General features: G+C 37.9%; 1 protein-coding gene across 6 annotated transcripts in view; it reads left to right on the forward strand.

Annotated features, from left to right (window-relative positions):
• Nucleotides 1-24,563, forward strand: part of PLEKHH2 (pleckstrin homology, MyTH4 and FERM domain containing H2) — a 106,816-nt gene that overhangs the window by 65,395 nt on the left and 16,858 nt on the right. For 5 of the 6 annotated variants that reach the window (XR_003037138.2, XM_002691298.6, XM_005212711.5 and 2 more), the window contains 7 exons: nt 2,666-2,774; nt 3,681-3,793; nt 8,167-8,346; nt 10,201-10,298; nt 12,249-12,426; nt 13,322-13,477; nt 16,672-16,769. Coding sequence is in view for 5 of the 6 variants with exons in the window: in XM_002691298.6 (XP_002691344.1) it covers nt 2,666-2,774; nt 3,681-3,793; nt 8,167-8,346; nt 10,201-10,298; nt 12,249-12,426; nt 13,322-13,477; nt 16,672-16,769 (932 nt within the window). In the remaining variant the exon portion in view is untranslated. The remainder of the gene's footprint in view (nt 1-2,665; nt 2,775-3,680; nt 3,794-8,166; nt 8,347-10,200; nt 10,299-12,248; nt 12,427-13,321; nt 13,478-16,671; nt 16,770-24,563) is intronic. The other variant, XM_059891735.1, reaches the window with a different exon arrangement.

Consider the following 24,563-nt stretch of genomic DNA (forward strand, 5'->3'; position numbering starts at 1 on the left):
ATGTACTCATGAAACCGTCACCATAATCTGTGCCATAAACCTATCCATCACTTTTCCTCTTGACCTCTTTTTTAATTATTATTTTTGTGTGTGTGATAACAACTATTTAACATAAGATCTACCCTCTTAGCAAGTTTTAAGTATGTAATACAGTATTGTTAACCATAAACCATGATGCTGAACAATAGATCTCTAGGACTTACTCATTTTGTACAACTATAACTTTGTACCCTTTGATGAATATCACTCTGTTTCCCCTTCCCTCTAACCCTTGGCAACCACCATGGCACTCTCCACTCCTGTGAGTTTGATGATTTTAGATCCATCATATAAGTGGTATTATATGATAATTGTCTTTCTGTGTCTGGCTTGTTTCACTTAGCATAATGTCCTCCAGATTCTTCTGTGTTGTCACAAATGGCAGGATTTCCTCCTTTTTAGGGCTCCATTACATTCCATTGTATGTGTATACCATATTCTCTTTACCCATTCATCCATTGATGGACACAGGTTGCTTCCATGTCTTAGCTACTGTAAATAATGCTGTGATGATCATGGGGGTGCGTATATCTTTCTGAGTTACTGTTTTATATAAATTTATATTGCAAAGCTTCCTTCAGATAAATATCCAGATGTAGAATTGCTGAATCATATAATAGATCTACTTTTAAATTTTGAGAAACCTCCATACTGTTTTTCCATAGTGGCTGCACCAATTTACATTCCCACCAGCAGTATACAGGGCTCCCTTTTCTCTCTATCCTCACCAACGTTTGTTATTTCTTGGCTTTTTTCTTTTTTTTGTAAGATGATAATTCATTGTGATTTTCAGTTGCATTTCCCTGATGATCAGTGATGTTGAGCTCCTTTTTGTGTACCTGTTGGCCGTCTATATGTCTTCTTTGAACAAATGATCCTCTTCCCATTTTTTAATTGGATTGTTTGTCTTTTTGCCATTGAGTTGTATGTGCTTTTTGTATATTTTCAATATTAACCCCTTATAAGAAATATGATTTGCAAATATTTTCTCCCATTCAGTAAGTTAATTTTTCATTTTATTGATGATTTCCTTTGTTGTGCAGAAGTTTACTAATTTGATATAATTCTGCATAGCTATTTTTGCTTTTGTTGCTTGTCCTTTTGATGTCATAAGAAAGACTAATCTTATGTCCAGAAGTTTTTTCTCAGTGTTTTCTTCCAGGTGTTTTATGATTTCAGGTCTAGTATTTTTTATTCCTTTTGGAGTTGATATTGTGTGTTGTGTGAGATCAGGGTCCAATTTCTTTGTTTTGCATATGGATACCCAGTTTTCCCAGTACCATTAATTGAAGAGACTATCCTTTGCCCACTGTATTCTGGCAACCTTATCAAAAATCTGTTGACCATATATGCATGAATTTATTTCTAGACTCTATTCTGTCCCATTAGCCTAATAGGACAGTCATTAGGCCCATTAATGAACTTACTGTCTGTTTTTATTGCAGCACCATACTATTTTTATTATTGTAGCTTGGTTATATATTTTGAATTAGGAAGTATGATCTCCTCAGCTTTGTTCTTCTTGCTCAAAATTGATTTGGCTATTTGGGATTTGTTGTGGTTTCAGATGAATTTTAAGATTGTTTTTCTGTTTCTGTTTTTTAGAATTGGGATTTTGATCGAGATTACTTTGAACCTTTATTGGTTGCTTTCAGTAGCATGGACATTTTTAATATTAATTCTTCCAGCCCATGACTGGATGTCTTTCCATTTACTTGTGTCAACTTTAGTTTCTTTCATTAGTATTTTATTGTTTTTGTTGTATGAAGCTTTTGCCTTCTTGGTTAAGTTTATTTCTAAGTATTTTATTCTTTTTTTTTATTTTGGCTATTATTTTGGGATTGTTTTCTTAATTTTCTTTTCAGACAATTCATTGTTAGTGTATATGAACACAATTAATTTTTGTATATTGATTTTGTGTCCTGCAACTTTGCTGAATTTATTAGTTCTAACAGTGTTTTTATGGAGTCTTTAGGATTTTCAACAAGTAAGATAGTGTCATCTGCAGAGATAATTTTACTTCTGCCTTTTCAATTTGGATGCCTTTTATTTCTTTTTCTTGCTCTATTGCTGTGGCTAGGGCTTCCAGCAGTATGGTAAATAAAAGTGGCAAGAGTGAGCATCCTTGCCTTGTTACAGATCTTACAGGACAGGCTTTCAGTTTTTCATCATTGAGTATGATACTAGCTATTAATTTTTCTTAGATGACCTTTATTGTGTTGAGGTATGTTCCTTCTGGGTTTTGTTTCCTTCTTTAAATTTTCTGGACTTCTTAAGTATTTTTTATGTGTTATTTGTATGTATGAGGAATCAGATTTTAAATTTGATAGAATTTGTTGTATTCCTTAAAAGACTGTTAGTTATATTTATTCTAGCCTCTTAATGTCATATTACTTTCTTAGTTTTCTTATGCTTTTCTAAGAAAATAATAAAAATGTGAACAATGGGAGAAAGGCACTATGAGCACAATTCAAATGAGCCTAAGTGGCTTTTAGTTTTATCTAAAAATTAAGAGTTCTTTTTTCCAGTGTCAAAGTTTTCTACTGTCTATTCAAGTTGTTTTTTCCTTAAGTCATCAAAAACTGTATCTTGGTAACATCTCTATTAATATGTTTTAATTTTTAAGGACACTTGGCTTTATCACCTGACTGTCGCAGCTGGAAGTAACAATGTGAATGTTGGATCTGAATTTGAACAACTTGTTTGCAAGTTGCTAAATATCGAAGGGGAACCTTGTAAGTTTATAATGTATAAGTCTTTATAGTTTATGAAATGGGCCCTAACCCCCTTTGCCTAGTAGAGTTTTCCTTTTGTGGATTCCTATTCTGGCTTTGCTTGTCATGGGCTAGGATTCTCACTGTGGTTCTTCAGCTACAGGGGCACCATCATTCATCAACATGCCATATCCTGTCTCACCTCTCTGCCTTTGCTCACGTTACTCCCTCTGCCTGGACTGCCCTCCCTCCTTCACATTCCCCACCAACCTAATGAAATCCTATCTACTTTAGGAGGTCCCCCATCCAGCCCACCCCAACGCAGCAAATGGCTCATGAAAGGTGCCTAATAAATATTAAAATTATGTCCCCATGCACTTTACCATTTAACCCTTTCATAGCATTTGTTGCTTTGCACTGAATTTTTTTTTTAAATGGCTGAAGTTTCCCCATTGATAGTCTAGATTCTAAACTCTGCTCACATTTTATTTGTGATCTGGCATAGGAATTCAATAAATGTTGATTTTAGGAATGACTTCAAGTTCTTCTTTATCTTTCTATCTTCTCCTGCTCTAGTTTCTTCTCTGCAACTTGCCCCCAGCTCCCTTTCATGTACAGTCATCTCCCTACCTAGGTCACCAATCTTTAGCACATTTAAGCAACATAACCAATGTCCTGATAGACTTGTTCTGGCCTAGAATATTTGTACCAACCTCGTCTAACTTTAATTTATCCTAAAGAGAAATATGAGAATCCCCAATGGCCTAGAAACTGAAATAAAATAATGTTATCAGAGGTTTTTCATGACTTTTATGACTTAAATTGTGAGCCAGGCCTGAATGAGCTAATTTCTAAAGGGCTAATTTAATGTGAGGCCCAAGTAAGTAATTCTTTCTGTTTCTTATTTACATTTCATTTTGTACTTAGCCTCTCAGATATGGAGACACCCTACTTTGTGTCACAGCAAAGAAGGAATCATTTCCCCTCTGACGACACTACCTTCAGAAGCTTTACAGACAGAAGCAATTAAATTATTTAAGGTAAAATTTTATGTGGCATTATCAACAAACTTGAAGTTAACTTTTGCCGGGGCTTCCCAAATGGTGCTAGTGGTAAAGAAGCTGCCTGCCAATGCAGGAGATGCAAGAGACACGGGTTCGATCCCTGGGTTGGGAAGAACCCCTGAAGAAGGGCATGGCAGCCCACTCCAGTATTCTTGCCTGGAGAATCCCATGGACAGAGGAGCCTGGCGGGCTACAGTCCGTGGGGTCGCAAAGAGTCAGACATGACTGAAGTGACTTAGCACAGCACATATATCATTAAGCATTTTAATAGGAAAAAATAAAAATATAGGTTATACAAGAAAATTCAAAATATGACAATGACAAAGAAAATATACTGAAATAAAGTTAGACGAATTTATTATGCTTTCTGTGTGAGGATTTGAAATTTCTATGATAAACTATAGTTTGGACCATGTGAAAGACTTAATATCAGAGTCATTTTCTCTTCAGCTTCTCAGATGGAGAGATTTCTGACATCACCATACCTCACTATTGGGAGAGGAGTCAACACTCTTCCTCTTCTCCAATGCTAATATGCTCAAATTCTTATTACTCAACCTCTATTAAGTCCCTGATCACTTGAAACTTGCCAGTTATATCATTCTTTACCCCTGCCTCACTGTCCCCTGAAGAAGGGCATGGCAGCCCACTCCAGTATTCTTGCCTGGAGAATCCCATGGACAGTGGAGCCTGATAGGCTACAGTCCATGGGGTCACAAAGAATCCGACATGACTGAGTGACTAAAACTTTCACTTTCGTAACATTTTCACTTTCATTTTCCATTATCTCTGTTATCAGTCACCTTCTGGTAACTCCTCAAATTTCCTTAAGGATTTTGGCTCCTAACTCACATTCTTTCTCTCTGCCTTAAACTTTGCCATTACACTAAATGACTTTGCTATCACTTTGCTCACCAATGCCATGGCCTTAAGATTCCTGACCTTCTCAATGTCAGTAAGCTTGCTGTCTACCCTGCTTTACCTTTCCATTCTCCATGTCCGTACCTTGACCCCAACATGCCTCATAAGTACACCACTTCTAAAATCTTAAATCCTAATATATCTGTCTTTAACCATAATCTCTTAGCCCATGAGCTCTCTTACTTTCTTACTCTTCCATTTCTCATCCTCACTAAGACCTTTTTTTGAGCAATTTATTTTCTTTGAGATCAAGAAAGAGCACTATAGTTCCTTGGGATCTATGGTCCCATGCGTTCTTCAGCCAAACTCATACCCTCACTGCTGTGGTCTTGCCTGCTTCTGTATTAATTGCATGTGTCATGCTAGAGAGCATCAAATATCTGTGGGGACTGGAGCCTGTGTAACTCTATGGTCTTCACTCCTCAGGGCCAACTGTCTCTCTTTGCTTGTCTTTGGTCACATCCCCTCAAACTCCCTACTCAGTAATGCTCCTCAGAACAAATTTAACTTCATTGGAAAAATTAGAGGGCATCAGAAACGATCACCTCGAATCTCTCATCCCAAGAGACATTGTTTCATCTGTTTCTTCCTCCATTACTTCAGTCTCAGAATATAATGTATCTTCTATGGATTCTTGTCTTGACTCTGTGCTGGCACCTTGGTACTTCATTTTCCCTTAGTCTCTTAGAGGCTTCAGTTTTTATCTCTTCTTTCTCTTTTTCTTGCCTATATTCCTCCCATCTCAAAAAATTATTTGTTTACTAGATAATACTAGGGAATTGTTAGTTTGGGAAGTGGATGATGTTGACATGATGCTTGTGTGGAAAAATCTTTGTCAGCTGAAGAGCCCTACTGAAGTATTAGTAAAATAACATGATATACATTAAAATACTACAGACAAAAGTGAGTACAGAGATTGAATGAAACAAGTATGGCAAAATGCTTGTGACAGCTGTTGACACTAGGTAATGGGTACATTATACTATCCTCTCTACTTTTGTTCATGTTTTAAAAATACCACCATGGAGTGTTTTTAAAAATCCACCTATAGAATACACAAATACCCAAAGTAAGACGGACTTTATACAAATATATTTGAAAATCTGGATGAAGTGATCAACTATATAACAAAATATAAATGGCCAAAACCAATTACACAGGTGAATAAAAATTTAAACAGGGGAATTTACCAAACTTTGTAAATGTAGATAATCTCAGTGCTGTTCAAGGTGTCCCAAAGTATAGGAAAGAAAGAAATTTTGTAAAATTGTTTTCTTTTACTTTGTTTTGGGTAAAGCTCAAAGCTTATGTACATATCAAAATATGTAGGAGTAAAGAGAATGTTATAAAGTATAAGATGCTCACCGTCCAGCTCCACAGTTGTCAACCTATGACCAGTTCTGTTTTATTCTTCCTATCCCTATTGCTCCCCAAGACTAGGTTATTTTGAAGCAATTCTCAGTCATCATGTCACTAGATTCTCTTTGTGAAGTAAGTATTATTTTTATACCAAACCCCAGAAAATATTATAGAAAACAGAGCATTTCATACAAAAACTAATCAAATATTAGTCAACAGACTCCAACATCATGTTAAAGGAATACTAATCCTCGGACATATGTATGCTTATCACTGATCCCTGTTGATGTATGGCAGAAATCAACACAATATTGTAAAGCAATTATCCTTCAATTAAAAATAACTTTAAAAAAAGAATGCTAATCATGACTAAGAGAGATTTATTCCTGACCGTACTAATAATTGGCTTCCCAGGTGGGTCAGTGGTAAAGAATTCGCCTGCCAAGCAGGAGACACGGGTTTGATCCCTGGGTCGGTAAGATCCCCTGAAGAAGGAAATGGCAACCCTACTCCAGTATTCTTGCCTGGGAAATCCCATGGAGAAAGGAGCCTGGCAGGCTACAGTCTATGGGATCACAAAAGAGTTGGACATGACCTAGAGACCAAGCAACAACAACAACATACTAATAATTAATATTCAATTTAAATGATCTAAACATTCCAACTACAAGGTAGAGGTGGTCAGAGTGTATAAAAAAGCAAGATCCAACTATATCCTGTCACAAGCAGTACTATTTTTGTTTCCTGACATTTCTTATAAGAAAAAAAGACTAAGATTTTTAAATAGCCCTCACAAAAGATTTCACTCCCAGCACTTCATTTTACTCTCAGATTTCAATGTCACTAATAAGCCCAATGTATTTAATTCATTGAAACAAATAGACATGTAAAACACCATAACTGAAGTTATTTGATACATTTGTAACAGTAATTTGGGGTTGTTAAATTAGCATGCGTATATTTTTTAGAATTCATAGAACATTTTATGAGTATTGAAGCTGCTTCCCATGCCTTTAGGCAATCCATCCCAAACTTCCTCAAGCAAGAGTTCTCTAGTCAAGATCAAAATGAAATTTCACAGTTTTATTACAGTGAACTATTAAAATGAAGAATGATAAGTATTAATATCCTACTTTGGAAAATGTTTAGGAAAGATTATGCTATAACCTTTTCCTAGTAACCTACTCTAAAATTTAATCTCTTTGGAGGAAAAACAGTATGTATTTACATTAACTTTAAGTTATTTAGGCTACTATTTGCCAAAATACTTTCCTCAGTAAACTAGTTCTTAAAGATGCCAATTGATATTACTAGAAAAAAATAAAAATGAGAAGAGATTGAACTCTGTTCTGTGTAGAGAGTATAAACATAAACAAGAAAATATCTTGTCTTTATGAAGTTTGTATTCCAGTAGACTCTAGGGGCTATTAATGTTCCATATGCCCTTAAAAAGAATGCATATTCTGCTCAGAGGTGGACTATTCTACAAATTAGGTCAGGTTGATTGATAGTATTGTTTAGGTTTTTTAAATCCATACTAATTTTTCTACCTGCTTGTTCTCTCAGATGTTGACAGGGGGTATTGCAGTCTCTCACTTTAATTGTGAATTTTGTCTATTTCTCTTTACAGTCCTATAACTTGTTGCATCATGTATTTTGAAGCTATATTATTAAAACATTTAGAATTGTTACCCCTTCTAGATGAGCTGACCCCTTTATCATTGTAAAATGATGCTCTTTATCTCTGGCAGAATTCCTTGCCCGGAAATCTACTTTGTCTGATATTAATGTCACCACTCCCGATTTCTTTTGATTAATGTTATCACAATATATCTTTTCCATCCTTTTAAACAAAAACTTTTGCTAGTAAGAGAATCAATATAATTCATTCAGGATGGGGAGCACATGTATACCTGTGATGGATTCATTTTGATATTTGGCAAAACTAATACAATTATTTAAAGTTTAAAAATAAAATAAAATTAAAAAAAAAATTTTAAAAAAATTCATGCAGAATAAATCTTATCCTTTCTCACCCCGAGTATATCTGTTTTTTTCATTTAATTCAGACCTGCCAACTTTTTATAAATGCGGCAGTCGACTCTCCCGCAATTGATTACCACATATCTCTAGCCCAGAGTGCTTTGCAAATTTGTCTGACACATCCCGAGCTACAGAATGAAATTTGCTGTCAGCTCATTAAACAGACAAGATGGAGACAGCCACAGAATCAGCCAGGACCACTGCAGGTATGTGTTGAAACATAAACACGCAATTTTGAATGATGTTGTTTTCCTGATTGTAAGTATAATACATATTCAATATAGACATTTGGAAAATACAAAAAGTATGAAATGGAAAAACAACTATTACTATTTCGATGCATATCCTTTCAGTTTATATAATCTATAAATGTATATATGTGTATATTTATACACTCACAGTTTTTCACATTACTAACATTACAGTGTGCATATACTTTTTAAAAACTATAAATTTCCCCTATAGCCTTCAGCAGTCTTCAAAACATTAATACTAGTTGCATTAATATCAACTGCTACATGTTTAGGTTTTTCCAATTACCTTTCCTATAATAAATACCACTACAATAGACATCTTTGAACCTAAATTTTGTGTGCAAGTCCAGTGAATTTCATTGTGTCCACTTCTGGAATTTTCCATATCTTCAACAATATTCAGTGTAATTCTTCTGTTAATTTCTTTTCAGGTAAAAAGTAGTACTTCACTATTGATTTTGTATACATTTCCTTAATTATTACAGTCAGATTTATTTTCAGGAGGGTTTTAGTCACATGTGTTTACTCTTCAATGAATGGTTCTTTTAATCTTTGCTTACTGACTCCCTGTCAGTCACAGGATAAAATAGAAATTTCTTACCCTAGACTCTCAGAAGTGGATCTAGGTTTTGTGGGACTTGAAACTTGTGCAATGAATACTAAGAAAAAGAATACAAAATTTATTACTTTTACAAATTTTAAAAGAACAAATGAGCATGTAATATGACTATGGCAGCTCATAGGGCCTGCCCCAGGGATTTGAAGGGGACCTGTGCTTGAGTGGGGTTCTGAAACTTAAGCTTCATGTCTATCAGGGGCCCTTCATAATCTGGCTCCAGTGGCCTCCTCTTTCTCCACTTCATTTTATACATCCTGTCTCCAGTGTACAGTGAATGAATAAACTCTCCTCATTCTTTGAACAACCCTGCCTTTGCATTATCCTTCACCTGGCAATCCAGATCCCTCTGCATTCTTCCTACCTGTGGACTTCATAGTCCAGCCCAAGCAACATCCCTCCCATAGATTCTTTCCTGACTCCTGCATCAGTAATCATTCCATCCATTGGTTATACTTAAAAAAGCATTATTACAGTGTATTAGTGATGCTGTATTATAGATTACTGTTTAAATATATATATATGTATGTAATGTCTTCTCCTAGATCATAAATTCTTAAAGGGCAGGGCCTTTCCCCCTTCTCCTTTTTTGTATGACATTAAAAAAAAATATTGAAGTTATACTTACTTAATTAAAAAAATTAAGATACAAAATAGAATACAGACCAGAGCAAGAGAATAATAAAAGTCATATATAACTCTATTACCTAGAGATACCTCTGTTAATATTTTTGTGCTTGCCCCTTGTTTAGCTATGTATGTATATATGTATGGGTAGATAGGTTTTGCTTTTTGTGTAAATTATTTTTTTACTACTTTTCAATTTGCCCTTTCTTAGTGCCATTACTTATTCAGTGAAGGAGTTAACACATAAATGAACAAAAGGGAACAATTTCCCTAACCTTCTTGTACAATATGAAAAAGGATTACCATATAATATCCTCTGATACCCCAGTTGTAGATAACTGAATACATAACTAGATGGATTATGGTTCTGACCCCATATGAAGCTTTTATGCTTTTATGTATTACAATGCTCTAAGGAGATGATGTCTATGTGGAAAAAAGCAAAAACATTTTGGGATCAAGAAAGACTATTATCATCCCTTCGCTCTCTCAGTCACACTCCCCCTGACTTAGATCTCTGATGACCACATGGTGTCTGACCTGTGATGCTTCTCTTTGTCCAGGGCTGGCAACTCTTGGCGCTCTGTGTTGGGCTCTTCCTTCCCCATCATCCTTTCCTGTGGCTCCTCAGGCTCCACCTAAAGAGAAATGCAGATTCCAGGTATGCAGAGTTCTAGCCAACTGCACCATTTATGTGGCCTCTATGTCTGCAATAAGTCATAGGTATTTAGTAACCTGCCAGGTACATTTGTGGAAGAATGTGTGAAACAAATGTTGATACAGGAAGCCTTTGGTTATCATTTATGCAGAGCTAGAAAGATATTTCCTTTGTTACGTTAAATCTCTTATGGAAGGTTGCACTAAAAGCTTGAAAAGCTGACAAAGAATATTTTAAGTTAAAAGTCTATGTACATTTCAAGTATGAATGTCTTATCCTTAGTGGGTGTTCATCCAATAAAAGCAATTATTTTGTTTCCTTATTTTTTCTATTACTATTTTCTTCACATTTAATTCTTTTATGTAGAAGACTTCTCTGATAGTTTTCCCACCTTTTATAATTGCATGTATTTGAATTGCCTCAGAATTTATACTCCTTTGAAAAAGACTTTTACAATTCACTGTTAGAATGGCTTTCTTACAGTGGGGCCTAGGGTGCCCAGCCAAGGGTGATTGGGATCATTTTGTCCAAGAGGTTCATATTAGGTTGTTTAAATAGACTCTGGGACTCAAACAAACGATGAAACAAAAAAACAGCTTGGAAGCAGTAGGAAAATATCTTCCAGCTCATAATATATTTTTGAAGACTCTGTCATCAAGGTCATGTGATTACAATGGTAGTCACTGAGAACCACCCACCCCCTACAAAGGTGAGATTTTAAAGCCCACCTAAAAGGCACTTGAATGCACATATATTTAGGTACATTATCAATCTGGTTTTATAAGTGAAATGAAAATCATATGTAGCAAATAAGGACAAATAAGATCTCTATCCAGCTTTTACCGGATTTAGTTACCCCAGTGGTTTTGTTTAAGGCTTAACATTTTTAAAGAAGTACATGTTTTATAAAGAAGGAATATTTATTTATTTATTTGGCTGAGCCAGGTCTTAGCTGTGGCATGTAGGATCTAGTCCCCTGACCACATCAAACCAGTACCCCATGCATTGGGAACGCAGATCTTAGCCACTGGACCACCAGGGAAGTCCCAAGGAAAATGCATTTTTATTTTTGTTTGAAGATATTTTCTTATCTTGCTCAGCAGAAATGGCATTAACCTCTGTGTTCGTCAAAAGAGAACTCTCTTCATCATGCACTTCATAAGTTACCCTGTTCTAGTCTTTATACGGAGAAGGCAATGGCAACCCACTCCAGTACTCTTGCCTGGAAAATCCCATGGATGGAGGGGCCTGGTGGGCTGCAGTCCATGGGGTCGCTAGGAGTCGGACACGACTGAGCGACTTCACTTTCACTTTTCACTTTTCACTTTCATGCATTGGAGAAGGAAATGGAAACCCACTCCAGTGTTCTTGCCTGGAGAATCCCAGGGATGGGGGAGCCTGGTGGGCTGCAATCTATGGGGTCGCACAGAGTCGGACACGACTGAAGCGACTTAGCAGCAGCAGCAGCAGCAGCAGTCTTTATACAGTTATTTTCTTTATATTTGTTAATATAATCACTATATGTTGACCATGTAATGTCTGGTGATTTTAAATTTATTTTGTGATTATAATAATAATACAGTAATGATGAAGATTGCTTTGTGGGAAGTCTGGTTTAGTCGGTGGTGAAAGTAAAGACACTAGAATTTGAGAAAAGTGACAGCAGTTAATATTATCACTCCATGATTATAATATTATATTAATATATATCAACATTATATAATATTAATTTTATATTTTATATTATTGTGATTATGATAATTAACATTGTCTAATATTAATGTATATTAATATAGCAGTTAATATTACCATTCAATAATGATAATATAATATTATGCTGTCAACATTAGCATGATACATTGTAATAATGTACACCAAGGGAAGTTTCCTTAATGGTTTCATATATCTTAATTAAATTTATTCTTAGGTTTTATCTTAAGTTTTGTATTATAGGACAGAATTTGGAAAATATGCCATTTACTGCCAGAGATGTGTAGAAAGAACACAACAGAATGGAGATCGAGAAGCAAGACCCTCAAGAATGGAGATTCTTTCCACCCTTCTTCGAAACCCATATCATCATTCCTTGCCCTTCAGTATCCCTGTGCACTTCATGAATGGAATATATCAGGTAGATTAGACTTTCTACCCAGTGAGCACGTGCTTAGCCCAGAATCCTGTGTATGACCTCTGTGGTGCTGAGAGGTGGGCCTGTCACCCTACTTCTGTCAGCAGCTGGCAATTATAAACATGCAAATATATTAGATTTCCTGTCAGCACAGTTGAGTTTTGAAACAGTTTTGCTAAAAAAGGATGCATGCTAAAAAATCCATATTGAATGAAATAAGGGAGGATTTTCATTACCATTATAATTCTGATGGAGAAAAGCAAAAGTACTTCAGTTGAGGGCTTCCCCCAGCAGTGTACCGGCTAGGTGAGAAAATGATTACTGACATGGGGTGTGTACAGGCTTAGTCCCTTTAAAGTCTCCACATCTTAGGAATTCTCCAGAAAAACTGTCCAGGCCCTTCCAACTCACATCTAGGTGATTGCCTATTAACTGAAGCAAACATTCCAAAGCTGGCAATTAGTCTTTGTAGCTCTAAGCCTTTTATCATGGAATTTAGATACTTAACTGCATATTAAAGAAACAAAAATTGAATGCTTAAAAGTGTTCATATGTTTAAGTGTATTTCTCTTTTGTTTTTTTCCCTTTGTTTGAAGATTACATACTGTTCTGTAGTTCATAATGGGCCAGCATAATATCTCTGCAAGAAGTTTATAGCTGTCAAATGATCTTTCTATTTTGAATTCATGTCTGTTGGCTAAAGCCAGGAATTCTTATGTCAGGCTAATGACTAAGATGACATTAATTTTCTCCAATGGAACTTTGAAAAAAAGTTAAAGCACCTAGATAAATATATGTTATCATTAATCATGCATCAGGTGTGCCCTGTTTCCCCCCTGAAATCTAGGTTTGAAATGTGTGTACCTTTTAAGAGAAGGACTATGTTGTTTCTGTTTAGGTAGTTGGATTTGATGCATCCACCACAGTGGAAGAGTTTTTGAATACTTTGAACCAAGATACAGGGATGAGGAAGCCAGCACAGTCTGGATTTGCATTGTTCACAGATGATCCTTCCGGCCGGGATTTAGAGCATTGTCTTCAAGGAAACATCAAGGTAAAACCAACTCCTTTTAAGGAGGCAGACCCAGCAAACAGCAAAGAAGTTATTCTGCTATTTGCAAAAAGTTTTAGTTCAAGAATTTTCCAAAAATATAAGCAATCTAATCTTCATGATAAAAAAATATTGTTGGACTTTGTTGAAGCCAAGGAATTCTGAATAAAATCTGTACACACATACATTGTTGTTGTTTAGCTGCTAAGTCATGTCCGACTTTCTGTGACCCCATAGACTGTAGCCCACCAGGTTCTTCTGTCCATGGGATTTTCCAGGCAAGAATACTGGAGTGGGTTGCCATTTCCTACTTCAGGGGATATTCCCGACCCAGAGATCAAACCCATATCTCCCGGATTGGCAGGCAGATTTTTTTTACCACTGAGCCACCAGGGAAACCCCTCACACACATACATCGTACGTGTTAGAGAGAGGAAGAAGATTAATAATAGTAATAATACCCTAGATATTAAGGTAGAAAGAGTGGAGGTATGGAAACTCTAATAAAATGGTTTTCCATTATTTTCATTCACTCAGCAGTATCCATTTAACAGTATAGTGTGTCCCAGGGCTTCCTGGGTAGCACAGTGGTGAAGAATCTGCCTGTCAATGCAGGGAACACAAGAGATGCAGGTTTGATCTCTGGGTCAGGAAGATCCTCTGGAGTAATAAATGACAACGCACTCCAATATTCTTGCCTGGAAAATTCCACAGACAAAGGAGCCTGGCAGGCTACAGTCCATAGGGTTGCCAAAAGTGGACACGGCTGCACACTCACGCACACACGTTGTGTCCCAGGAGCTGGAGCAGACCCTTTGGGGAATATAAAGAAGGAACAGAAATATTCCCTGTGCATAGTGAACTTCTAATCTGCTTAGGGAAGAGTAGCTTTATACACTGATAACCTTAAAATTGAAAATGATAAATAGTTTAAGAATGTGGTGAACATTCTACAGAGGAAAAGATTACATTCAGTGGAAATTAGGGAAGATCTCAGCTGGACTTTGACTGGTAGAAAATGTACCAGGCTTCCCTGGTGGCTCAGATGGTAAAGAAACTGCCTGCAATGTGGGAGACCCAGGTTCAGTCCCTGGGTCGGGGAGATCCCCTGGAGAAGGAAATGGCAACCCACTCCAGTATTCTTGCCTGGAGAATCCCATGGACTGAAGAGCCTGGCGGGCTTCAGTCCATTGGGTCGCAAGGAGTCAGACATGACTGAGCAACTAAGACACACAAGAAAATGCACCTGTGGAAATAAAGAAGCAATTCCAGACATAGGGAAGATCATGAGCAAAGACAGAGAATTGGAAGATTCTTTTTTTTTTTAATTTTATTTTTTTTAATTTTATTTTATTTTTAAACTTTACATAATTGTATTAGTTTTGCCAAATATCAAAATGAATCCATCACAGGTATACATGTGCTCCCCATCCTGAACCCTCCTCCCTCCTCCCTCCCCATACCATCCCTCTGGGTCGTCCCAGTGCACCAGCCCCAAGCATCCAGTATCGTGCATCGAACCTGGACTGGCATCTCGTTTCATATATGATATTTTACATGTTTCAATGCCATTCTCCCAAATCTTCCCACCCTCTCCCTCTCCCACAGAGTCCATAAGACTGTTCCATACATCAGTGTCTCTTTTGCTGTCTCGTACACAGGGTTATTGTTATCATCTTTCTAAATTCCATATATATGCGTTAGTATACTGTATTGGTGTTTTTCCTTCTGGCTTACTTCACTGTGTATAATAGGCTCCAGTTTCATCCACCTCATTAGAACTGATTCAAATGAATTCTTTTTAATGGCTAAGTAATACTCCATTGTGTATATGTACCATAGCTTTCTTATCCATTCATCTGCTGATGGACATCTAGGTTGCTTCCATGTCCTGGCTATTATAAACAGTGCTGCGATGAACATTGGGGTACATGTGTCTCTTTCCCTTCTGGTTTCCTCAGTGTGTATGCCCAGCAGTGGGATTGCTGGATCATAAGATTCTTTAAAAATGTTTTCTGGGTCATAGTAAAATAGCTTTAATGAAGTTGCCATCTAGCAATGGCAATGATTAAAAGCACAGGATATAGAACCATAAGGAACCTTAGAGAAATAACCCACTTATTTTGCAAATGAGGAAACTGAGGTCTAGAATGAAAAATAATGTATGGCAAATCAAATAGCTGGAACCAGGTCTGGATCCTCTTACTTGACGTGGTCCTAATTGCTCTTGGGAATAAGCACCTTGTTATGGAGTAAAGGCACTTCTCTGATTTGGAGATGGAATATTTGGGGCAAGGCAAGGGATGCACCCATGAGTTTAGAGCATATAAAACATCAGTACTTTCATTTCAATCCCCAAAGCCCAGCTCCATTTGCAGAATGATCTGTTGGATCTACATGGGTTAAATATGCGATATGTTAAAACTCATACTTAGTTCCTTAGGAGTGCTGGTCAGAAGATAGGATTTCCACCCCACTCCCACCTGTTTCTTCAGCAGCATTTTGAGGCATCTAGATAATGAATGTCTTTTTCTTTGCAGTTTCAAGTATATCCTGTTCAGATCAACAATTCCAAATGTAAATTTTTGAGACAGACATTTCTTGAATACTTTTAATAATTGATCAAGAAGATAAGCTAGTATTTTTGGTTGACTTGAGCTGAGTAAATAAATATTAGGGGCTTTGGTGAATACTTGCTTACCCCATAATTTTAAAAACTTTTATTTATAATTCTGTAAATGACAAAATTTTTAAAATTTATCTTGTTCCTGAAGGATTTTTGTTATTTCCCCAAGAACCTTAACATTATATTTCAGAATTCTTTGGTATAACTTCAGTTATTCCAATCTTTTTAAACTCAGAAGGTGGAAAAATTGCTTTTCAGTGACTAAATCATGAAAAAATTCCTGGAATCTTCTTGTTTCCAGTCCCATGCAGTCCTTCATTAAGTTTCCTTTTTGAGTAAAAAATTCATGGCCATAGTCCAAAGTTAATGTGTGTCCAAAAGGATAAGAGGACCAAAGAGTGATTTATAATTAAATTCTAAACTCAGAGCTGCAGAAGCTTAAAACAGAAAGCTTCAGTCCATTTGGTTTGATTGCACTAATTGAAAATTTTCAGTCTGTAGACATGCTTGTCTTCAAAAAATACCCAATGTGAAAAACATTATGAATCTCCATTTTCTGCTTCCCTTCTAGATTTGTGACATTATCTCCAAATGGGAACAGGCTTCTAAAGAACAGCAGCCTGGAAAATGGGAAGGTACGAGAACTGTTCGTCTCACTTATAAAAACAGGTGTGTAATACCGTCGCCAAGTGCCAAAGTAAGAGTATACACTTATTTTCAAACCATGCACCTAAAATTTAGTTTCCTGTCTAATAGCCTTAAAAGTTATATTTATTTATATGTTTTCCTAAAATGGTAGCTCTATTTCTGTAGGAAGAAACTGTCACCTAAAATTTTGTCTCTAATTGTATTCTTTTAATATCATGAATAATTATATTTTATAAAAATATGTATTTGGACAAAGATTAGAAGAAAACTATAAGGAAAAAAGTAGTTGCTCTCTTAGGGTAGTTGATAAAGTTTGTCACTTTCAAAATTTCCTTTAACACTAATATTACATTTTTTCCGTAAGACTGAATATTCAAATATCCTACTGCAGATCTGTAATAAGAGTCGTTTGTTTACCCAAGTCTTTTAGAAGTGGTATGTTCATATTCATTCATTCTTGTTCTTTCATATTCTCTCTTCCTCTGTATTTATTGAGCTTCATCTATAAGCACTTAGCTGGATGCTTTTGATGAAATGATAATACAAACACACACACAATCCATGATCTTTGGGAATTTGCAGGCTAGTGAGGAAGATGGTTGTTAATTTTTCTCTGAAAGAAAAGCACATGGCTGTGTGAGAGCACTTAACAAGAATCCTGTCCTAGACTGGAGACTTTGGGAGGCTCTTTGAGGAAGTGATGCTTAGGTCAAGGCCAGAAGGAGGCTGAGAGTGAAAGCATTGAAACGGGTGGAAAAGGATGTACAAAGCCTGTGGAGGGAGGCTAAGCAGTGTTTCAGGAACTGGGAAAGAGCTGGTAGGACTGGAGCACGTACTTTCTCAACAAATAAAACTTACTTTAGTATTTATTATTTATTTTTGGCTGTGCCAGGTCTTTGTTGCTCTGCAAGGACTTTCTCTAGTTGCAGCAAGCAGGGGCCACCCTCTAGTTGCGATACATGGGTTTCTCATTGTGATGGCTTCTCTTGCTGCAGAGCACAGGCTCTAGTCCTGGAGGAACCTGTTCCCACTCTGGCCCTTTGGTGACTGGCACGAAACAACAGCTGGAAGTTATGGACCTTCTAGATGGTTGTTTTAGTTCTGTGGTCGCTGGGAGCAGTGATTCTCAAAGTGTGGGTCCCAGATCTGCAGCTTCAGCATCACATGGAAACACATCGAAATGCCCATTATTTGGTCCCACTTCAGACCTATTGAATTAGAATCTCTGGGGAAAAGGCCCTGGAGTCTGTGTTTTAACAATTCTCCAGGTGATTCTTACTCATGCTAAGTTTGGAGAAGCACTGATCCAGAGGTCCATGTTGCTGCCTGTATCTTTTGTGGAAGGAAGCCAGCTCCTGGACCTGACCTGCTTGGTTTTTTTATGTATTTAGAAGAGGTTCAGGAATTCTCATTTGTTTTTGTTGGCACTAAATGGAATTAAGTCCATGTCTAAGACTATTGCTAATAATGCATATCTTACGAATGCTGAATACATACTGATTTTGACTATGATGGCCACAGTTGGAACCAAAATGAAATGGATGAAGTGGAGAAAAGTGGTCTGAAAGAGACATAAGAATAATGTGCCAGCTCTAGCAAACTCTACCAGGAAGGACAAAAGCAGTCATGAATAACACATTGCCTTTTTAACAACAACAACAAAAAAAACAATTTCATGACAATATCTTTGACATCAGAAGAAAAGCAGCTCAACTATAAGGTTTAATTTTTAACAGGAATCTGAAATGGCTGGGTAGCCACAGCTAGAGTAAGTACTGTTTCTAAATGTGATCATGCTTTGCATATGTGTGTAAATAGCTTAGGAAATGAGCCCTAATGCCCAGTGACACAGTTAGGAGGGGAACTGGCTGTGACCTACCACACAGCTACAGACTTGATTCCTCATCTGTCAAGCAGCACAGTGATAAGCAAAACTAAAGCACCACCTCTCTTTATCATGGAATTTTTATTTATGTTTAGTAATTTATAGAATTTTAATTATTTAGATTAGAGGTTAAAGATCTAATTAATAGGTTTTGAACTTGTTCTCATTTGGAAAACTCTTTGGTAATAAAACTATTTGGTAATGTTTAAATTCTGTTCATATTTATTAATAAAACACTTATTTAATTTGGTCTCTTACTGTCTATTTGAAATTCTAAAATCAAGGCATGTTTTTAACAAAACTAAGCTGGCAAGGGTCTTTCCCTAAAGAGAACAGCTCTTCTTTCTCCCCTCTTTGAAACAAAAGTTTATTATCAATAATTCTGTGTTATCATTTTCTGGAGCATAGTTTAAGGTTCCCATCTCTGCCACCTTTAGTGCACTGTGAGAGCATGTATATTGAATCCTAAACCAAGAAGCCTCTTGACAGGTCATCTAGTTTATCCCGTTTCTTCCAGCTGTGTTCACACCAAAAAAAAAAAGCTTCCTGTTTGAAGAGACTTTTGTGAGTCTAAAGACCTCTAGAGAAGAATCATCATCATAGTAGTAGTAATAATAATGACCACCAATATTTATTGAGCACTTAACCATATACCAGGCCCTGTGCTGAGCTCTTTATGTGCATCATCTCATTTAATCCTAACAGCACCTCTCAGTAAGTATTATCATCCTCTCCATCTTATGTTTCAGAGGAAACTGAAGCTTTAGAGAGTTACACCATTTACCCAAGGCTACAGAAGGGTTTTTCAAGGTTTTTCTGGCAAATAATTTCCATATTTTTCAATTCTCACCACCATTCATTTATCCATTCATGCCATAAACATCTGTCCAGTGTCTGCCAGTACCAGGTCTTATTGAAGCCCTAGAGATTCAAAGGTGAATAGATGTTTCCTGCCTCCTAGAGTCTTAGAGCTCATGTAAGACATGAATTCTTAGTAATGTGACTAATGCCATGGCAGTCACACTCTAGCGGAGCAGTAAAGAACATGGCCTCTGCAGAGAAACTGCTGGATTGGCATCCTGGCTCCCCCACTCGCTCTGTGGCCATGAGCAAGTCACTCACCGTCTCTGGGCCTCAGGTCCCCTAGACATGAAATGGAGATGAAAACAGTACCTGCTTAGGGTCACCTGAAGGACTAAATGTTAGCAGATGTAAAGCAGTTGGATCAGGGCCTGCTTACACAGTAGATGTCCCAATGATATTTGCTCTTACTGTGAATATAACATATTTGTGTGCAAGATGTTGTGGGAGCAGAGAGGAAGGCTTCACAGAATGATGACTCCTGAGCACAGGAGCGGCCGTAGAGGCCGGAGGAGAACAGGGAAGGTGGGACCGGTCACAATTGCAGGTTTTGTAGTGTTATCAGCAGGCCATGGTGGACAGAGGAGTGAAGGAAGGTGAAGGGAGAGTGAAGGCAGGCTGCTTCCTCAATAGGCTTATGTGGTGATGAGAAAGGCAATAGGAAATACATGCTCTGAGGACTGAAATCGAGCTGGCTGGAGGCTAGCTAAAGGGTTACCGAGCAGTACCGGGAGAGCCCTGCCCCATTTGGAGTGGTGTGTGTTTGCTTATACTGGTCCACACAGTGATGTGGTTCCCATTACACGGTATTGTTTCCTCGATGTCAAGTGAGGACATTTGGGAATGCCCCTGCCGGGCAGTGTGTGCCCTCCTGCTGTGACAGAAGCCCCACTTCTCTGCTTCCGACCCCCTCAGGGTTGGGGAGCAGTTGGAAGCTAGTCATATTGGGACAGACTTAGATCGTGGTCCCTGAGGCCTTTCCTATTCAAGATCTGTGGATTTGATTTTCTGACTTCTTTATCATTTTGGGGACTCCTTAGTTCCTCTCCACATTCTCTCCAAATCCCTGTATAGTTGTTGGAGCCCAAACTGTTCCATTAGGCGCTTGAGCCTATGATTCCTACAAGTTGTGTTCCTATATGTGTGTCTGGAATTGTTTTTCACTTCTGTGCCCATAGTGCTTCATCTTCCCTTCCCAGGTGCTGTCTTACTGGCATGCCAGAAATGATAGAAGATGCACTTTAGCTCTTCTTGTCTGTAGCCATTTGAGCATTTGGTTCTTTTCTCCCTCCTGTTGTATTACCAATTCAGACTTTTACCAAGAACCTTCCAGTGGCTCAGTTCAGTTCAGTTCACTGGCTCAGTCGTGTCTGACTCTTTGCAACCCCATGAATCTCAGCACGCTAGGCCTCCCTGTCCATCACCAACTCCCAGAGTTTACCCAAACTCATGTCCATCGAGTCAGTGATGCCATCCAACCATCTCATCCTCTGTTGTCCCCTTCTCCTCCTGACCCCAATCCCTCCCAGCATCAGGGTCTTTTCCAATGAGTCACCTCTTCGCAAGAAGTGGCCAGAGTACTGGAGTTTCAGCTTCAGCATCAGTTCTTCCAATGAACACCCAGGACTAATCTCCTTTAAGATGGATTGGTTGGATCTCCTTGCAGTCCAAGTGACTCTCAAGAGTCTTCCAACACCACAGTTCAAAAGCATCAATTCTTCGGCACTCAGCTTTCTTCACAGTCCAACTCACATCCATCCATGACCACTGGAAAAACCATAGCCTTGACTAGATGGACCTTTGTTGGCAAAGTAATGTCTCTGCTTTTTAATATACCATCTAGGTTGGTCATAACTTTCCTTCCGAGGAGTAAGCGTCTTTTAATTTCATGGCTGCAGTCACCATCTGCAGTGATTTTGGAGCCCCCCAGTATAAAGTCTGACACTGTTTCCACTGTTTCCCCATCTATTTCCCATGAAGTGATGGGACCAGATGCCACCATGATCTTAGTTTTCTGAATGTTGAGCTTTAAGCCAACTTTTTCACTCTCTTCTTTCACTTTCATCAAGAGGCTTTTTTAGTTCCTCTTCACTTTCTGCCATAAGGGTGGTGTCATCTGCATATCTGAGGTTATTGATATTTCTCCCAGCAATCTTGATTCCAGCTTGTGCTTTTTCCAGCCCAGCATTTCTCATGATGTACTCTGCATATAAGTTAAATAAGCAGGGTGACAATATATAGCCTTGACATATTCCTTTTCCTATTTGGAACCAGTCTGTTGTTCCATGTCCAGTTCTAACTGTTGCTTCCTGACCTGCATATAGGTTTCTCAAAAGGCAGGTCAGGTGGTCTGGTATTCCCATCTCTTTCAGAATTTTCCACAGTTTATTGTGATCCACACAGTCAAAGGCTTTGGCATAGTCTATAAAGCAGAAATAGATGTTTTTCTGGAACTCTCTTGCTTTTTTGATGATCCAGCGGATGTTGGCAATTTGATTTCTGGTTCCTCTGCCTTATCTAAATCCAGCTTGAACATCTGGAAGTTCACGGTTCACATATTGCTGAAGCCTGGCTTGGAGAATTTTGAGCATTACTTTACTAGCATGTGAGATGAGTGCAGTTGTGCGGTAGTTTGAGCATTCTTTGGCATTGCCTTTCTCTGGGATTGGAATGAAAACTGACCTTTTCCAGTCCTGTGGCCACTGCTGAGTTTTCCAAATTTGCTGGCATATTAAGTGCAGCACTTTCATAGCGTCATCTTTCAGGATTTGAAATAGCTCAAGTGGAATTCCATCACCTCCACTAGCTTTGTTCATAATGATGCTTTCTAAGGCCCACTTGACTTCACATTCCAGGATGTCTGGCTCTAGGTCAGTGATCACACCATCGTGATTATCTTGGTCATGAAGATCTTTTTTGTACAGTTCTTCTATGTATTCTTGCCACCTCTTCTTAATATCTTCTGCTTCTGTTAGGTCCATACCATTTCTGTCCTTTATTGAGCCCATCTTTGCATGAAATGTTCCCTTGGTATCTCTAAGTTTCTTAAAGAGATCTCTAGTCTTTCCCATTCTGTTGTTTTCCTCTATTTCTTTGCATTGATTGCTGAGGAAGGCTTTTTTATCTCTCCTTGCTATTCTTTGGAACTCTGCATTCAGATGTTTATATCTTTCATTTTCTCCTTTGCTTTTTGCTTCTCTTCACAGCTATTTGTAAGGCCTCCTCAAACAGACATTTTGCTTTTTTGCATTTCTTTTCCATGGGGATGGTCTTGATCCCTGTCTCCTGTACAATGTCACAAACCTCCATCCATAGTTCATCAGGCACTCTATCAGATCTAGTCCCTGAAATCTATTTCTTACTTCCACTGTATAATCATAAAGGATTTGATTTAGGTCATACCTGAATGGTCTAGTGGTTTTCCCTACTTCCTTCAACTTAAGTCTGAATTTGGCAATAAGGAGTTCACAATCTGAGCCACAGTCAGGTCCCGGTTTTGTTTTTGCTGACTGTATAGAGCTTCCAGTGGCTACACTTAGCTAAATAAACCCTAGTGATGAGTAAGACATAGTTCTTAACTTCAAGTGAAGGAAATAAGTAAGTACAAAAATGTTCATATGCCAGAAGAGGAGGGCTTTCATCTTAAATTTTATTCTTTTTGTTCTGTATCGCTTTGCTGACATTATTTTGAATTTAGAATCTATTTCTGTTACCCAACCATGTTCTTCTACCAGTTAACAGTTTGCCATCATGCAGACACAGATAATTATTTTTTTCAAGAAACCACCCTGAATGATGGCCCAGGCCAGTGATTCTTAAGCTGGCGTGAACAGAAAGAATTAGCAGAACAGTGGGGAAGAAGTGCTTTTCAAAGTACACCCCCCATGCTTCCCCTGAGATTCTGACCTGCTCCCCTCTCATTTCTTGCTGTTTGAGATAATTACCATGAGAAATTTTTTAACTGATGATAGTGTGTCTCTCCTTAAGTGGATGGAGGAAAAAAGGCTGGAAATCCACTTATAGTTAATTGAGCACACACCTGACAGATGTCGGATCTAAATCTCTCTTTTCCTGTCATGGTGTTGTCATGACAGTGTTAAGGTATGTCGCTGTGCTGCTTACCCATACACTGTCGCAGCATTTACAATGTTTACAGGGCTCTCTGCCTGCTCTGTAGCCTAGAGTCAGACCCTTAGAAACCTCATATAAAGAAGTGGCACAGGACTTCCCTAGTGGTCCAGGGGTTAAGAATCTTCCTTGCAATGCAGAGGACACGGGTTCAATCCCTGGTTGGGGAACTAAGATCCCACATGCCGCAGGGCAGCTTAGCTGGTGCACTGCAACTACTGGAGCCCTTGTACCGCAACTAGAGAGACTCCACGTGCCGCAAGGAAAGATCTGCATGGTGCAAAGAAGATTCGGCATGATGCATCGAAGATCCAACACAGCCAAATAAATAAATATAATTTAAAAGAACAAAGAGACAGTACAGTGATTAAATACAGAGGGTCACTGAATTGGTGAAGACCTAGGCGAACAAAAGCCAGATCATATTTCAACAAGTTATAATGAGAGCCTGTAAACTATATTTGAGATCCTAGGGCTGTTTATCAGAGTGGCCCAAAAAAAGTCAAAACATTTAAATGTGCAGTTACGTTTAGAGAGATGGACTCTCTTTTAGATTCCTGGAGAGCTGCCCCCATTTGACCATTTGATACTGATTTTTTTTTCAGTTTTATTTATTTATTTTCTTTACAATATTGTATTGGTTTTGCCATACCACCCTGAACGTGCCTGATCTCATCTGACATTGATTTTTAATTGAAACCTTCATTTCCTATTCCCTGTTATGTCCATGGTGTGTAGGAAAGATCATGAGTGTTCTTAAAATTGGGTTTATACAGCCCACTGGCATCAGGTCCTTCCTCAGTAGCAGCTAAGGTATTTCAGGGCATAAAAATAGCACAGAAGCACCCCTCAAGCTCAGCCTCAGAGCAGTTTTTCTCAGTTTGCTGGTAAATGTTATAAAGAATAGAAATAGAGGTCATCAACAGATCGTAATGATCTAG

This window comes from Bos taurus, chromosome 11, assembly GCF_002263795.3.
Source record: "Bos taurus isolate L1 Dominette 01449 registration number 42190680 breed Hereford chromosome 11, ARS-UCD2.0, whole genome shotgun sequence".
NCBI classification, from domain to species: Eukaryota; Metazoa; Chordata; class Mammalia; order Artiodactyla; family Bovidae; genus Bos; species Bos taurus.